Source organism: Aspergillus bombycis (assembly GCF_001792695.1).
Source record: "Aspergillus bombycis strain NRRL26010 chromosome Unknown contig00231, whole genome shotgun sequence".
NCBI classification, from domain to species: domain Eukaryota; kingdom Fungi; phylum Ascomycota; class Eurotiomycetes; order Eurotiales; family Aspergillaceae; genus Aspergillus; species Aspergillus bombycis.
In genome coordinates, this window is record NW_019170233.1 from 1 (window position 1) to 16,235 (window position 16,235).

At 50.8% G+C, this 16,235-nt stretch overlaps 5 protein-coding genes across 5 annotated transcripts; 3 read left to right on the plus strand and 2 right to left on the minus strand.

Annotated features, from left to right (window-relative positions):
• Positions 1–550: 550 nt before the first annotated feature.
• Positions 551–3,051, plus strand: ABOM_012063 (Mcm10/DnaG-type zinc finger protein; the record flags this gene model as incomplete). Its single annotated transcript, XM_022539191.1, has 2 exons — positions 551–1,279; positions 1,348–3,051. The coding sequence occupies 2 exons, from the start codon at positions 551–553 to the stop codon at positions 3,049–3,051; spliced, it is 2,433 nt and encodes an 810-aa protein (XP_022382968.1).
• Positions 3,052–3,836: 785 nt separating this feature from the next.
• ABOM_012064 (uncharacterized protein) lies at positions 3,837–5,235 on the minus strand (the record flags this gene model as incomplete). The annotated part of the gene is made up of 2 exons (XM_022539192.1): positions 3,837–4,437; positions 4,490–5,235. 2 exons carry the CDS (start codon positions 5,233–5,235, stop codon positions 3,837–3,839), a joined length of 1,347 nt encoding a protein of 448 aa, XP_022382970.1.
• Positions 5,236–5,895: 660 nt separating this feature from the next.
• Positions 5,896–7,797, plus strand: ABOM_012065 (uncharacterized protein; the record flags this gene model as incomplete). The annotated part of the gene is made up of 6 exons (XM_022539193.1): positions 5,896–6,189; positions 6,268–6,543; positions 7,068–7,414; positions 7,474–7,493; positions 7,572–7,674; positions 7,710–7,797. 6 exons carry the CDS (start codon positions 5,896–5,898, stop codon positions 7,795–7,797), a joined length of 1,128 nt encoding a protein of 375 aa, XP_022382971.1.
• A 1,640-nt stretch (positions 7,798–9,437) lies between these two features.
• On the minus strand, positions 9,438–12,453 carry ABOM_012066 (formin-binding protein HOF1; the record flags this gene model as incomplete). Its single annotated transcript, XM_022539194.1, has 9 exons — positions 9,438–9,607; positions 9,668–9,705; positions 10,101–10,800; positions 10,906–11,455; positions 11,505–11,603; positions 11,659–11,871; positions 11,924–12,210; positions 12,275–12,379; positions 12,447–12,453. The coding sequence occupies 9 exons, from the start codon at positions 12,451–12,453 to the stop codon at positions 9,438–9,440; spliced, it is 2,169 nt and encodes a 722-aa protein (XP_022382969.1).
• A 2,376-nt stretch (positions 12,454–14,829) lies between these two features.
• On the plus strand, positions 14,830–15,412 carry ABOM_012067 (uncharacterized protein; the record flags this gene model as incomplete). Its single annotated transcript, XM_022539195.1, has 3 exons — positions 14,830–14,858; positions 14,939–15,226; positions 15,283–15,412. 3 exons carry the CDS (start codon positions 14,830–14,832, stop codon positions 15,410–15,412), a joined length of 447 nt encoding a protein of 148 aa, XP_022382967.1.
• Between the last annotated feature and the right edge of the window lie 823 nt (positions 15,413–16,235).

Sequence of the window (16,235 nt, forward strand, 5' to 3'; positions counted from 1 at the left end):
GTGGTGGTGGTGGTGGGACTTTGTTTCAGAGATTGGAGGTACTACTACTAGTAAGTAGTATTTTGTACCTTGTACCTTGGATGTACTTCGGCCGCAAACGCGTGGCTGAAATTAATTTGAACGACTCGGACGCGACAGCACGCGCAGCCAATCACAGCCGCAGCACCGCCGACCAGTAGAAAGCCCAAGCGACAACCTTGCTCGTCCAACTCAGGCACCTCAACCGTGTGTGTGTGTGTGTGTGTTGGATGCCTTGCTGAGGACAGGCAGTTTCCTGCTGAATGCTCACGTCCTGTGCACTCCCTGTTCACCCCTTCGGTCGTCAAGAGCCATTTCTGGTTGCGCCGTCGTCGGCCTCTACTTCTCTCCCTCCATTGGCATTCCCCGCATCCATACGGGCCTGAACATGGCCAAAATCCACAGGAAGGCGCAATCCTAGAACAAATCGTGGCATTCTTAGCGTGTCGATAGTGGCAGGATTGGTGTGGCGCTACCACAAACCCTGCTTTTCCAAAGACAAAGGGGAAAAAAAAAAAAAAAACAGAGCCCGATGACCAGCAGTGAGTACAAAATACTTTCCCTATCCCTTCCGCGGCCATGGACTGACGAATCCCGCCTCGAAGTGGTCGACATCTCCTGGCCCCCCAAGTCCCCCAGGGAGGCGCTGCTGAGCTCTCCCAGCGGGCGAAAAAAATATGAAGAGATGCAGCGCCGTCGAGAAAATTTCGGGTCCCCTCTCAAACGTTCCACGACAACCCCGGAGCTTCGAACAAGATCGGGTCAGCTCTTAGAGGACGGTCTCGAGGACGAGGAGGAAGACGACGACGACGAGGAAACGCTGAAATTGAAGTTGGCAGCAATCGAGGCGCGACTGAAGCTGAAGCAACTTCAGAAAAATCGTGGGAAGCCAGGCACGCCGGGACCAGACGCACACGACAGAGACGATGCGCTGTCCAGACCAGGATCGGCGGTGAGCGCCTCGTCACGGACTCAGGACAATTTCTCAAGGATGAAAGGCGCGAGAGAGACGTCGAGCAGACTCGAGCCCAGTGAGGTGCAGGTCCCATTGTCGCCGACACGGCGTCCGGCAGCCGCAGCTCCGCCCGCCTCCCCGCGAAGGTATATACTCGGTATCGACAAGGGCCGCAAAGGCAGTGATGTTTCTCTAAAGCGACCTCCAAGCTCCAGGACTACCGGCCGGCCGACCAGCGGAGGTGGTATTCGCGACGGCATGGCGTTGCATTCCCACAATGCCCTCACCCAGGCTTTGGCAGGGGAGGTAGGAAGCCGTCCCAAGAGCTTCAGTGAGCGAATGGCCGAGAGCAGATCTGCCGACAAACTCCGAAGGGAACGGGCAGAGAGGCTACAAGTCAACAGGAGCTCAGCGTTCCAATTCGACAAGGCAGAGGTGGACGCTTTCAAGGCGGCAGCGAGGCAAGGAAGGGGTCTCCTACACGGTCACCGACCAGACATCGACAGACGGAAAGCTTCAGCCGAGATGACGTTCTACGGTCATGCAATAATCTCAAGCCCGTAGGCCTGAAAAGAAGCCAGACGCTGCCCAGTGTGCGAAGGAACCCGGATCAGGATGAGCCTGGGTCATATCTCCATAGACGAAACCAAAAGTCTGAATCCGAAGCACAGACAGCTTCCTCTACCAGCTTTGAACATACCGGGTCGGACGACACTCGCGAAGGGAGTGTACCAGACAAGACTCCTGACTCTTCGAAATTCGAACCCTTTTCCTCCCTTCATCTTTCTAACCGCATTCTACCGCACTCCTTTCTAACCCGCACTCTAGCTGACAAGAAGGTTCTCCGCATTCCCGATCTTCTGAGAACAGTAAAGGGGCCCGCCTTTGAGCTCCCTGAAACTGTCAACGGGGACTACGTGGTTTTTGGAATAGTAGCCTCGAAGTCCGAGCCCAGAGAGATCAAAGACTCGAAAAAGGTGTCTGCAAAAGAAGCCGATCCCTTTGATGAAGGACTCAACAACACCAGCAGATACATGTGCATCCAACTCACGGACCTGAAATGGACCATTGACCTGTTCCTTTTCGACACCGCTTTCCCGCGGTATTACAGGCTATCTGAGGGCATTCTTATCGCAATCCTGAACCCGACGATTCTGCCTCCACCGAAGCACAAGCTAGACACCAACAAGTTCAGTCTCGCAATTTCATCGTCTGACGACAAGGTCCTGGAGATAGGCTATGCGCAAGACATCGGCTTCTGCAAGGCCGTCAGGAAGGACGGCAAGACATGCCAAGCGTGGGTTGACGGCCGTAAGACGGAGTTCTGTGACTTCCACATTGATATCCAAGTTCGTCGCACCCAGTCCCAACGAATGGGAGTCAACACCGGGACAGGCATGTTCGGTCCGGGTGGACGCTCTGGGCCACGCACTGGCTTTTTCGGCGGAGGTAAAGGGAAGGGAGAAGGGCCCCGAAAGGGGCTGAAACCCAACGGTGCACAATACGATTTCCAGTCTCAATCTGTATACTATGTTGCGCCGGCCCCCAAGTCCCGAGCGGGCAACGGCTCCTCCTTCGTCATGCCCGGCGGCCAGTCTGCCGCTCGACTCATCGACGCCGATGACGAAGACCCCTTCATCGCTGCCGGCCGGATGGGGCGCGGAATGGAAAACAAAGAAGAACGATTCCGCCGACGGCTTGTCGAACAGCAACGGGAGCGCGATATCGCCCAGAAGCTTACGTCTCGGGGAATCGGAATGGGCGCCGAATATCTTCGGGCTCGAAATTCCGAGAACGTCTCGTCTCCCCTGCCGGAGAATATCACACCGGCGAAGGCAACCCCTACCGCGGAGACCCCTTCGAGTCACTCAGGCCTGCTCGGCTTCAGGAAAGCAAACACGGTGCAACTGGGCCCGTTGAAGCGCGCTCATGATGGCACACACGGCAACAGCGTGAAAAAGACCCGATTCATCACCGCCAAGGGCATCAAGGAAGCCGGAAGAGATAGCCTGGGGATGTCCGAAGCGACCAGGACAGGCTTCGATGATGACGATGACGATGAGCTTGATATCATATAAGACACCAGCACTGCAGATGAACATAGACGCGAAAAGAACCAAGATCACAGGCCATGTTTTGATGAACGCTAACGTCCTCAATAGAGGCTCTTGGAGTTTGTTGGAGTTTCTTTCCTTTCATTTTTTTTTTGTTACCCTTGTATGTACCCTTCTACTCGGCGCTTCTTGTACTTTGATAGTCGCTTCTGGCTGCCTTTATATCTTTTACTTCTAGCAGGCTACGGAGTATTTTATACCTCTTATTGAATCCATTCCTTTGCATACCTTGTACGATGATACACAAACACCACCATTACATATGTTCGGCTGCGTAGCTTTGCGTAGAAAGAGTAGACAGTGGCATTGAATTGCATGCCTTGTGGGATTAGATGGGGGTTAAAGAAGACAAACTTAGTAGATATGATGTTGGTTGTTCATTGGATATCTAAACTAAAGCTATCGAGAGAAGAGCTCAAATACACGCCGGGCTCAGAGGCAGAAAAAAGCATGAAACGAAAACAAAAACTCCATCCAGTAACGTGCTTGCCAGCAAAATCCCTATCCTGTCCATTTACCCATTCCCGTATCCCATTCCGACTGCTGTTCAACAAAGACTTGATTGTATGAACAGACGCAAACCCAGCGCAGCCGGACTATTAAAAAAGGTTCTTAGCCCCGAAACATTGGCATTCAAAAGTCAACATGTCTGGATAACCAGAATCGCCATTAGGAAAAAGACGTAAGAATTCAGAGAGCATCAAAAGCCGAATCACATCGCATGCCAAGAATATCTGAAATCATGCAAGTCAGGACGATGTGACAGCAGCTCGGCTTCCTCTGGTTTTCTTGGTAGCCGGGCCACCGGGGCTGCCGGCCGTCTCAGCAGCGTCCCTCTTCTTGGCTTTGGACCCTGCGGGCACGGGAGTCGGTTTCCTTCTCAGCCAGCCATCAAAGGGACTAACGCGTTTTTTGGTCTCTGGGACCGTAGGTGTTCTGTGCTCCGAATCATCACGCTTGGCTCGAGGACGCAATGAGCGTATTGTCGCACCAGGCGAGGGAGGCGTATCAACAATATTTGGCGGAGGAGTGACTGGCCGCTGCTTCATCTCAACGTCGACGGGGCGATCAACGGCTTCTGCGACATTAGGAACGACCATGTGGTCTTCGATGTCGGTAGCTGCTTCTTCATCGACATCGCTAACATGATTTGACGGAGGCGCGCGGTCGTTTGCAGTGGGGAAGAGCACGCGAGGCTTGATGGACGAGCGAGTGAGTGGTCGAACGTTGGCAGTAATGTCTTCATCCAACAGATCGGGGCGAGCTGCAAGCAAGCCCAAGTCGTCATCGTCATCATCCCCATCACTCTCAACTGGCTCGACGAACTTGCGGAAGATTTTTTTGCCACGGCTGTGGGGTTCATTAGCGAGTACGCTCGATAGATCTCAAAGAATATACTTACAATACATAAGTCATGCCATCGTCACGTTTGACTGATTCGTCAACTTCCTTGTCGCGCTTACTTTGCTCTGCCCTGCGTCTCGAGAAACGAGTAGGGACCGTGGGCTTCTTGCAGAATGGGTTGTCTTCACTTTCGTCCGGCTCGGGAATTCGGTCACGAGAGTCGGTGTAAATCTGGATATTAGATCTGCCCTGAGCGTTGTCGTCAAAGCTATCCAGAGAAAAGCCGGTGTATTTCTTGCTCTTTTTGGTGCGTCCCGAGGGGGGAGGAAAGAGAGCGCGTGCCGTGTTTCCAACATTACTAACCGCTTTCTTCTTTGGCGTTTTGGCAGGTGTTGGCAGCATTCCCTGTGATATGGTGGTCCGAAATGCGTGTAAAGGGCGAGTTGAGTTGGAAGGCTCCGAGGCGCCGAAAGGATCTGAGTCGTCTAGTTCAGAGACGCCATCCAGCGAATGTGCGGCAAGAAAACTGTCGATCCGATCCGATGTCTTCTTGCGGGGGGACCTGCGAGCAGATTCGGGTGGTGACAATGCTCCCAGTTCCTTATGTTGCTTCTTTGTACCTTTAAAACTCTGCGATGGTGGGAAATTTGGCGGAGGGGTTGTGTGTCTCTCCTTTGATGCCCGTTGACCGGCTAGCCTGGCAGAATGCCGCGTAGAGTACGGTTCATATTGGTCATATCCGGGCCCATGTCGTGGAGTGGGAGGCACCCGAAGAGTTGACGGCGGCGGAGGTGTCGTCGCCATTGTGAGGGAGGTTCAACACGGTTCACTCAGAGCTCGGATTATGCACACACACGATATCGAGCAGTAATAATTGAAGACGAGGTTCGTAACCAAGCGTGGTTGTAAGACGTTGGACAATGTGAGCGGTAAAATTGGGCGGTCGCGAGTTCAAGGGGGTACCAAGGGAGGAAAGACGCGCGCGAGTTCGCCGCCGACCGAATGACGGGTAGAACTCTGAAGCTATCCGACTAGCGATCAATTCGTCTATGGAGTCAAGTGGGTAAGATCCGATCGATAATTGTGGAAAGAAAAAGGAGAGAATTAAATTAATTAATTCTTATCGAGCGATAAAGGGAACGATAGCGATGGTGGAGGAGAAAACGAGAGGGTTGGAAGAAGTTTGGTGTTGGTGACGGGGGGGAGCAACGAACGAGGAATGCTTGACGTCGAACCAGCCACACATTTAACACTGAGGCTGAGCCAATCATCCGCCTGCCCCACCGCCCCTCCTCAGGCATTGATTCACCATTCCCGCCTTAGGTCTTAGGCGACGATAGTCACCATACCCAGAACTTATCTACACGTGCAGACAATTACAATAGTCCGATTTGTTTGCCGTCCCTCTTCCCCCCCTCAACGCCCCTCCACAACCACAACTATCCCCACCCCCCTTCGCACACCATGGCTTTCCGCAGCACGGCGGAGGAAATGGAACGACTCCAACTCTCCGATGAAGACACAGACGACCTCTGGGATTCTCCCTCGAAGCGGGGCAGTAGGAAACTGAATCGGATACCCGTTAAAGAAGAGAGCACCACACCCCCGCCCATATCCTCTCACGATGGTGAAACGCTGTTCGACCGCCAAGAAGCGCGCGAGGCAGCCTTGCGGACCGAGTTACAGAGTGTCCGGAACATCAATCAGGTGATTGAAGGCCTTTTGAATAGCCTTGATCGGGCAAAGGGTAACATGGATGTATGTGGAATCTTTTATTGACTTTCATAGTCAAACTGTTTACAGATCGCCAATTTAACGAAAAAAACCCTACATTAGACCGTTTCGCGTACGGTTGATTCCGCGTCCACATTACTCAACACTTGGACGCGTATTCTTTCTCAGACAGAACATAACCAGCGGTTGATCCTCAATCCAAACTGGCAAGGTGCTGTTCAAGATGTCGCCGACTTGGAGAATGAAGAGCGCCTCAAGCAGCAAGCCGCGGAAAGACGGGAACGAGAGTTGCAGGAACAGAGGGAGGCAGCAGCTCGGAGAGCCGAGGAAGAAGAGAAGAGAAGAACGCAAGCCGCTGCTCGAGGCACACGTGGCAGGGTCCGCAGTAGCGGTCTGGGAAGAACACCAAGTGTCTCCTACTCAAGAACCAATCCGAGTGCAACAAGGACCACATCCACTGCGACACGAGGATCTACAACCACAAGTACACGGAGACCGGTCAGTGGAATTGCCCGAGGCCCTAGCGTTACGCGTGGTCGAGGTAGAACTTGAAGAGCTTTGCATAAGTGACGGGACGTCTTCATGTACATTACGATATTTCAATGAGGTAAAAGCTTGCAATATGATACCCAGGAGCATAGATGGTATACAGCCCTTCTCTTTTTTGATCTCTTTTTTTTTTCCCAGGCCAGTGTAAATTGGTGTAGTGCAGTCGTAAACATGATACTCGGGTAGGAGATTTATCAACAGGACGCGTTTTCTGCCTCAGGCGCCAAGACGTCACCGCCATCATGAGCGGCCGATAAAGCTTTACCACCTGATAAGAACCTCACGCTATAATCTCGACGACCACCTTGCCTGCGATCGATATATTGAGCGCAATGAATTTCGCTCCCTATCAGGATGAATCGCCCGAGGTCGAGCGGGCAATGTCGCCTGCCCTCGGCGATGCCAATCGCGTGAAATCGCCCATTATCAGATCTCCTGTCGGCTCTCCTCCGGTTCCAGGTCTCGTACCTAACGCGCTTCCGTCACCGACTCACTTTGTCGGTGGAGTTCAACCAGGAGCAACTGGGTTCGGAAACAGTGGCTATGGCGGAGATGTTGAAAGGGGGAGATGGAACATGGGAGCTTTCGATACGAGTCTACCCATCCGTATGGATTTTGAAGCTATGCTGGCATATCTGCTTCTGCCTCCAGCGGGTGGTGTTTTCCTTCTGCTAGTAGAACACAAAAGCGATTATGTACGGTAAGTATCGAAATTAACCCGATTATGCACTTCCTGACAATTGTACTAATGTTATGCAGCTTTCATGCATGGCAGTCAAGTATGCTTTTTACCGTCATGTTTGTATGTCAAGCCACGTGTCCGACCTTCGGCGAAAAGCGCGCTTACAATTCGTTAGATAATCCATCTCCTATTCGCTTGGTCAAGCTTTTTGTCATGGACTCTGCTCCTATGCGACTTGGCCATGATCGGCTTCTTGAGCATGCGTGCTTATCGCGACGGTAAGTTGAGACATATGCTGGAAAACGCCCTGCAGGACTAACCAAGTCGCAGTTGACACACTTGATCACTACGAGGTGCCCATATTTGGCCGCCTGGCAAACTCCTTTGTTGACGACGAATAAACCTAATTCCGCTTTCAACGGCGATGCATTCGTTTCATATACCCCCCTATGTTCCTCGTCCCGACAAAGCATCGCCTTTTCCCACGGGAAAAACCCCCAGAATCACACCCATTGGGGATGAATTTTCCATTGTATAATGACGACCAAAAGGGTCATTTGATTTACCTACACCCAGAACATGTTTTCCACTAAGTGGATAGGTGCACCGATCAATCTAGCACAAGCGTTGATCCCAACCCCACCAATGTACATACATACATACAACATGCCAATGTACTCTAAATCCTATGTATTCAAGCCATATCTTCCCGTGAAGGGTTCATATCCCATTCTTGCACTCAACATACCCACCTTGTGCAATGCCCGCAAATTCACAGGGTCACTGTGGAGTTAATCTGTTCACATTTGTCGCAATATCCCGCCCTCAAATTCACTCCCACGCCCCAAATAATACCAGCGACTAAGCTATGCTACGCACAATTTCTCCCGTGTTCGATGCTCATCTACACACACACACACACACACACACACACAATCCCAGAGTAAAACACTTAACTCCATCCATTCTTTTCTTTCCCATCGAGCGATCAGGCTCCTGATACCCTCATACGATACCTGTATCCAGGTTGCGAAACAATTGCTCTACCGAGAGCTTCTTTGTGATGACCGGGCCCTAACAGCCTCCCTCCCTCTCCCTCTCTCTCTCTACGCACGATACATACATACATCTTCAGTCCAGACCCAATTAGACAAACTCCGATTACGACTGCCCCGGTCCCAATGTGTCGGGTCACACGCGTTATCCACAAGGAGTGCGGACATGTCAACGACCATGTCGATATGGATTGTAACAGACCGAAGCTCAAACTCAAGGATGCTCGGTGCGATGCCTGGGATCAGCCGCATTGCGCCATAACCTATGTTCGTCTTTTGAAGTCCGCCGAGGGGTACGAGTGCATGAAGTGCAACAATGAGTTGTCGGACGATGAGATCTCGAATGGTTCTTGACCGTGGCTCGAGGGTATGCGGGCTTGAGGTCTTCTCCATGATGTTAATGAGGATACCTTGGGCCGTGCGGGCTCTGTGGGTTCTGGCTTTTCTTCTATAATACTTGCTGTGCCCTAAGTTGGTGGTGCATTCTAGGGCCTGGATGGAGCAGTAGCATTTCGGCGCGGAAACAGCTGTGTTTTTAATGAGATTTGGCAATATTTGCGTGCATACATGGCAATGCCGTTCCAGACCGCTGATCACTAATCAAATAATTATTACTCAAATTAATAGAAGATTGTAGGACAGAATTGAACAACGCAGGGCAGGAACCGCGGAATAGTCCTGGAACATACACCTCTGCCGTTGTGAAATACAGGAATAGAGACCAAACCAAGAACGAACGCTGGCTTCTCAAGAACTCAAAATTCAAGGGTAAAAAGGAGGGTAGAAGGCAAACAAAAGGTATGGGTTATGTCAAAACAACAGCTGGGTGATATCAATCGTAAGCAATCTGGAACACGAAGAAAAAGCATGTGCACCAAGAACATAGAAAATCCCATAGAAGTCGTGGAAATCCGTATCTACATCATGAACACATAATAAACATCGTTCACCTGTGCACAGGCTGTTGTTCATGAAATCGACATTATTTAGATAATTTGCAAGTAATTGCTGGGGACCAAACCGGGTCGTCCGCGGGTGGTGGTAACTTCGGCTTCCCACCAGCCGTCGTCTTGAAGTCGAATGACCGATAGGACATCACCTTTGGTGAAGCCCAGCTCTTCGGGGATTGCAGCGGTATAGCTGTACATGGCTCGGGCTGTAGGCATGATGTTAGTTGAAGTCTCATCACGCAGTGCGGAGGTGTCCGTTTGCTTACCAAAGTGGAGAATGGGGCGACCATCCCGGCTGAACTGTCTGCCAGGATCCGCAACGGCCAGAGTCCTGCTCCTGGACCTGCTTCTATGGCTTCCCCCGTCATAGAATGACCCTGGTCTTCCAGCTTGTCTTGGAGAACCGTACATGTCAACTTGGTTGGAGAGCTGCAACTCCATACCTCCAGCACTCGAGGGACGGGATTGTTGCCGGAACTGTGGCTGCGGTGAAACGCCACGGCTCATGGGGTTAGGAGAAGTTCGCCTTGGGTATTCACGGGGCGAGTATGCTGCATCCGCTGGCCGCTGGGGCGGGGTCGAGACAGTCGGTGACTGACTGAACCGACTTCTCATACTGCTGGATTGGTATGTGCTGGGGCTTGGGCTTGCTCCTCTGCTATATTGACTCATGCGGGTATCTACACGGGGGCTGCTGACATTAGGGCTGGCGCTTCGTCTTGGGGTGGGAGCCTGGCACGATGTACATCTTGGGATTGTGCACGGTTTCTAGTTGCGAGGCCCGAGGTGTTGCTACTACCGCGTAGCATGTTATTCGTTTGTCCTGTGTACTTCTGTGTCGTCTTCTGCATTTGCGCGGATGTGAACGCGGGCTGCGGGGCATCAAGACGTTTCACCGAAGAGTCGTTATATGACGGGGGCGGGGTCGCCACAGATGCGCTGCTGTAATTTGAACTGGGAGCTGAAGGGTTTGGTGTAGCAATGCCATGGTATCTGTCAGCAGAGATCCGGGTGGTGGGCTGTTTGCCCGGTACTTTTAGATCAGCCAGGGCACGCGCAATTGGATCAAGCTCTTCTTCCACACTCTTGGGCGTCTGAGGTGCCTTCGTTTTGTCCTTCTCAGGCGATGCCACATCAAATACATTGTTGCCGACATTAAGCTGGAAATTGGCTCTCGGGTCCACGGGCTCAGGACTACTGGATAGTTGATCGTGTCCAGGAGCAGACATTGGCGGCTGGGGCTGAGGAGCTTTGGTTGGGCTCGATGGCTTTGACGTATCCCATGTGCCACGAGAAGGTGGCTGTGACGGGCCAGAATTCCGCTCCTTGTCATGGCGACTCTTTCGTCGGAATGGGCTGTTGCTAAAGAAGGCGCTCCTCTTCTTCTGGATTTGCTTATCTGTCCCCATGCCATGAAGTGGTACGCCATTTGTCGGCTTTGTTGGGGATTGTCTGGCGCTGGTAGGTTCCTGACTAGACATAGATGTTGGATTGGAGACCTCACTCTGGGAATCACGGCTCGATGGTCGGTAGGCGCTGTTTGTGCCAGAGCTCCGCTCGGAAGGAGGTCCGGTCCTGCAGAACATGGTCATACCATCAGTTGGATACGCATTGTGAGGCACACTGCTAATCTCTCCATGCTCGCTGGGGTCGTAGTTCGGCGGCAGTTGACCACCCCGGCGAAGATCCAAGGGCGCTGGTTGTTGCGTCGCCTTTTGCGGAGTGATGGTGGTTTCCCTACTTGTAGGCGTAGGGGGGTTATTATGAACAATCTTGCTTGCCAGGTCGGACTGTGGGTCGTGATGCGATTCATAAGTTGATGGTTGCGGGGAAGAACTGCGAAACGCCGGATTGATTGTACGCTGGAATTGGGCTACAGAGAAGCCATCTTCTTCTGAGGCCTCCGAGCTGGTATCGTTAATATCACCCCGACAGAAATTAATGAATCGGGGAGGGTCTGGGATATCTTGGCCAGTTCCCCTTTCCTTGATGAAGGAGATGATATCCTTCTCAACCTCACAGCTTTCTAGCGAAAGGCGGATCTTCTCGCACGACTAATGATAAATTAGCAGGCATTTCGTCTTAGCAAGGGGTGACACATACAGCATCGTCGCTAACGCAAACGGTAGATGCAACGTTCGCATAAGCCCACAGGCTACTTTTAGTAAAGTCGAGTCGTTCCTCTTCGAGATCTTGGAATTTCTAGATATTCATTAGTTTCGTCCACCATCTGCTCGGGTTGTCGTTCGGGACATACGTCACAGGCGGATTTCCATTCTTTATTCCAGCGACCAGTCGTCTCTTCAAGCACTTTAATGGCAGCTTCATACTCGCTGCTGCTGGAAGCCAGCTGGACCTGCGTCTTCTCCAGCTTCGCTTTGTTTTTGCGTTCTTCCTGTCCCATGACCATGTGTCCCTGGGCGAGGTATCCCTTGATTCTTAGGCAGTCTTGCTCATACCGATCTCGGGTCTGCAGTCTAATCAGTACGTCCTAATTCTTCACCTTTGTAGCCTCAACTTACCTTATTAACTGTTTGAGTCTGCTGCATCTTGGTTTTCAGCAGGCGCTCGATCCCTGTTTGTATGATCTTTCTTCGCTCTTTCGATCCACCAGCAAACGCTACCAATGGCTCTTCCAGCTCCCTTTTCATCTGTCCTGCTATAGCACCGTGTGCCTTGGCAATTGCCTCTGTTTCGCCACGGACAACATCGAAGGAAGATCGAAGGGAACCTAGCTCTGTCGACCCAAGGGGTTTTCGGCAAAGAGCCAGCAGCTTGCGCGCATATTCCTCTTCAATGGCAGCACGGACTGTTTACTTCATTAGAATCTCCTCACATTTCCCCATGACCAGCCCGCAATTCGGAGTACGTACTGTTATAGAACGTCTTGAGTTCATCGCAAGACACTTTGGCAGTGTGCATGCGTTCAAACATGGGTCCAACACCTGCATCATCCTTTCCCCAGAAATTGTTGGCAACTATTGTAATAGACAGCGTTAGTAGGAGCTATTCATGATATTGTTAGATCTGTTCTAGGGGCCATACAGGACATGGCCACTGTTGGCCCATCAGCCACAGTTCCGGGCATCTTTTTTTTTTTTTGACAGATTATAGTCGGTTAATCTTTCCGAGCTTTGGCCAGCCTTTGCTCATCTGATCGCCGGAAATCAAAAGAAAACAAGGAGCAGGATCGAATGTCGTCCAAGAAATAAGTAAATGAAAGCAATACTACAACCAGAATAAGATTCCGGAGAATTAGGGAGGCAGGAGAGCAGTCTGGAGAATATCCCCGGAGACGGCAAAGGGGAAAGAAGGGGAGAAAGAAAGCCAGGAACCACGGAAAGAATGGGCAGAACAGCAGCAGAATGGAGCTGAATCTGGTGGAGCTGATCCTCAGGTAAGGTTGAGTCTGGAATGGATGACGGGGCGATGTTTACAGCTCCACGTTTCTCGGGGCAACCGGTCCATCACGGGGGCACGTCATTTTAATGTATTAAAGGTACGGTACCGTCCCACGACCTGCCACTCAATTTCAAGTACGTGCGGTACTCCGTAGTCACGCTGGCCTCCCGTGACTTTAGCGCCCGCTCCGGGCATCGAGGGAGTGGAAACTCTCGATGCACACCGGTGCTGGCAACCCCAATCACGGGGTGTAATTTGCTCTCTCTCTCTCTCCCTTGGGGAACTTTACCACGGTTTGGGTAGTAATTGACCACGCGTCGTGATTGCTGCCCATTTCCTGAAACGAGTTGGTCAGGTACTAGGGAAGCGCGTCCATCACTCGTGGTTCAATTTGAGTGCCAGCCACAGTCGAATACAGAGTACAGGTTGCAGATCCATACAGATCCCCAGCCCACCTGAAGCATCACTGACAGTTCCCAACCCCAACGGGCTATCTGCGTCTTTTTGCCACCGCTTTTAAGCTCCGCCTGCCAAGATAAGTAATGTACCGAATGGCCCGCTAATTGAACCTTGCCTCAGGCATGCATACCATAGATTGATCACGATCCACCCCTTAGCCCTATTGCACATTCTTGCACTCCTTCTTACAATCGATACTTCCGGCGCTATTCGATATATGATATCTAGAAGTCTCACTCAAAGTAGAGGGAGCCAATTGGAAATCGCTACTTCGGCGACCATTTTCCGGGTCTGGATAGCCAATACCATCCATCCGTAGGCCAATTCCCACGGCGACAAGCTTACCTCCATGCAGGACCACCTCGAACAATTTGCCGAAGAGCATGAGTAGCCAGTATACCGAGAAGGTAATAGGTGACAGACCATCGGTCAGATGCTTAGTCAAGGAGAGGAAGAGAGAGTTGTATTATACCAGAATACAGCCTCTACTAGGGGGTCTGCTGCTCAAGAATCATCCACATCGCGACTAGCACAGTACGGGCTCTTTCTTCTTAGTATATGCCCAAACTTCCACAGAAAGATAACGCCAGTAAGACCAATGCACAATTCAATATTACCCAGTATGCTGGAAGTCCAACCATATCCCAATCGCTCATCCATAATCCATGTCAGAGATGGCAATCTCGTCACAGGAGAAAGACAGTAACTCACGCATAAGGCGAAAATAAAGGAAACGCAAATCCCGCCAAGCACCGGAGCATCGACGTCGCAGCAAGAGCACTAGCCGAGTACCGCCCAGACGTGTCCACAACATAGATATTGTTCGAGACAGTGCAGATGTACGCGGCAGCCGCGAAAAGCGCAATCCCGATGTCAGGCATGAGCCAGAATAGGTGAGCCTCAGCGCTCCAGCTGTACCAGAACAGGCCGATGGCCCGGATAACCGTGGCAGGAATCATAATTTCGGATCCCTCTTGTAGCTAGCTAAAATTGTGAATATAATTGTGGAGTGAAAGACCGCTCTGAAAAGCGCCCATTAGGGAAGGCCAATTGATATGCATCAATGGAATTATAGCTTGTGGGTGTCCAGAGCACGTCTGCTTCAGTGTTGTATATCAAACTGGTGTTGGTTAATGTAGGGCTATGGTTCAGTGACTATCAAACTCAATATTGATCACAATCTGGAATAGTTGATCATATTATATCAGCAGTGATACTTGACTGGTTCGCCCATATTTATTCAATTTCTATGTATTACCTAAGGATGAGCACTATATGATGAAACCCCCCTCCTCCAATTCTGATATATTAAAGGAACTCGATCCGGCAACATCGCGTCTTCCCATTTGTATAAGGTATTACTACACAGCCTTGTCTCTAGAACTCTTGAAAAAGCTCTTTCACAATGAGTCCACGACTAGGATAATGCACGCTCATCAAGTTCGAAAGATCACAGATTAGAATAGGAGGCCATGGCTATATTGTTGCAAAGCTCGTTTCAGAGAAAGTTGACCGTGTTCTCGGAGAGAGGCGGGCAGTATTTTATGCTAGCAGAGCAGAGGATGAAATGGAAGCTGTGGTCAAACTTCGTTTTCAGTAAGTCCTCCTAGCTCTGTCGACGTGTACCGTGCCCCCATTGATGTATGCTTCGAATACACTAATACTTTGACTTCCAGGTTGCAATCGATGTGGCTGGATGAGCCTAGATCGTACGCCCACCACATAGGGGGAAAGAGGATCTTTCAAGATGAGGTCCACGCGCTTCAGCTCTTAGGGCCACTTCACGGAACGCCAACCCTCTATGACCATGGTGTGCTGCGACAGACTGACCGACATGATTACCCTGGGGGGATTATTAACGCTATTGCGATGTCAAAAATTCCCGGAAAACCTGCCACCGAGTATGGAGATCTAAATGGTACAGAAGGGCCCTACCTCAAGAGCAAGGTGACACAAATTCTTGAGTAAGTCAAGCACTTGAGTACCCACTATCTGTATAGCTGTCAATCGTGTTATATAGAGACATCCGTCTCCTTGGCTGGGAGATGGATGATGGTAGCCCCGACAATATTATCTACGACCGTCCCACGAGAACTGTGTACGAGTTTGCCGCTCCTAGGGTTTTCAACATTGCGCTGACTCCACTATAGTTCAATTACATGTGTTGCTGATGGAACAGATACGGATCCCACCGAATCTAGGCCTATAACGGAAAGACATAGCCTCGTCCGTATTCTTGGGCAGAACTTGTGGTGGATGTAACTCTGCGCCGTCATTCCCCATGGCCAACGACACAAAGTAGCACCATATTCTGCTAGGTGAACGCATTGCTAATCTTGACTAGATAAGGGGTAGGCCCTCAAAGAGGTGTATCCGTCTGATAGACAATTTTATCCCTTCTACGCGTGGAAGTAGTCGGGCTGTCACTCTCCACTACTCGCTCCTCTCACTTTGTTCTCTTCCTTAACAGTGCCTTTCTAGATAGCTTTCTGACTGCGCCGAGTTTGGGTTGTATCAGAGAAGCTTCCGTTGGCCTATGTCTCCAGTGTAGCGGGTAGTTTTTATTTCTTCGCTTCATCAAATTGGGTAATAATGAAAAAAGATAGAACTACAGTGAAAGGGGTGGGGGTCAATCTCTTGAAGCATACTATGCATAATTACATATTGTATAGTTAGATTCTACTACTACTGAGTCTATGAGATACTAGAAACCGCAGCCACTGGAACCGCGTGAACGGCCTCTAGGAGGCGCTTATAGTTGCCTGTGGTCGGAAGCAACTCTAAGCGCCTCAATTTATCACATCATGAACGAAAGCGAAAGGCAATTCCAGATGGCTGAGATATTATTTAAATATTATTGTGTGGGCAGGTTTGGCCCTCAGATTCAATTCAACTCGTGTTTGCTGCACTGGTCAACCTCATTAAACAACGACGTCGTACAACAACACACGACAAAATGGATTAAATACCCGA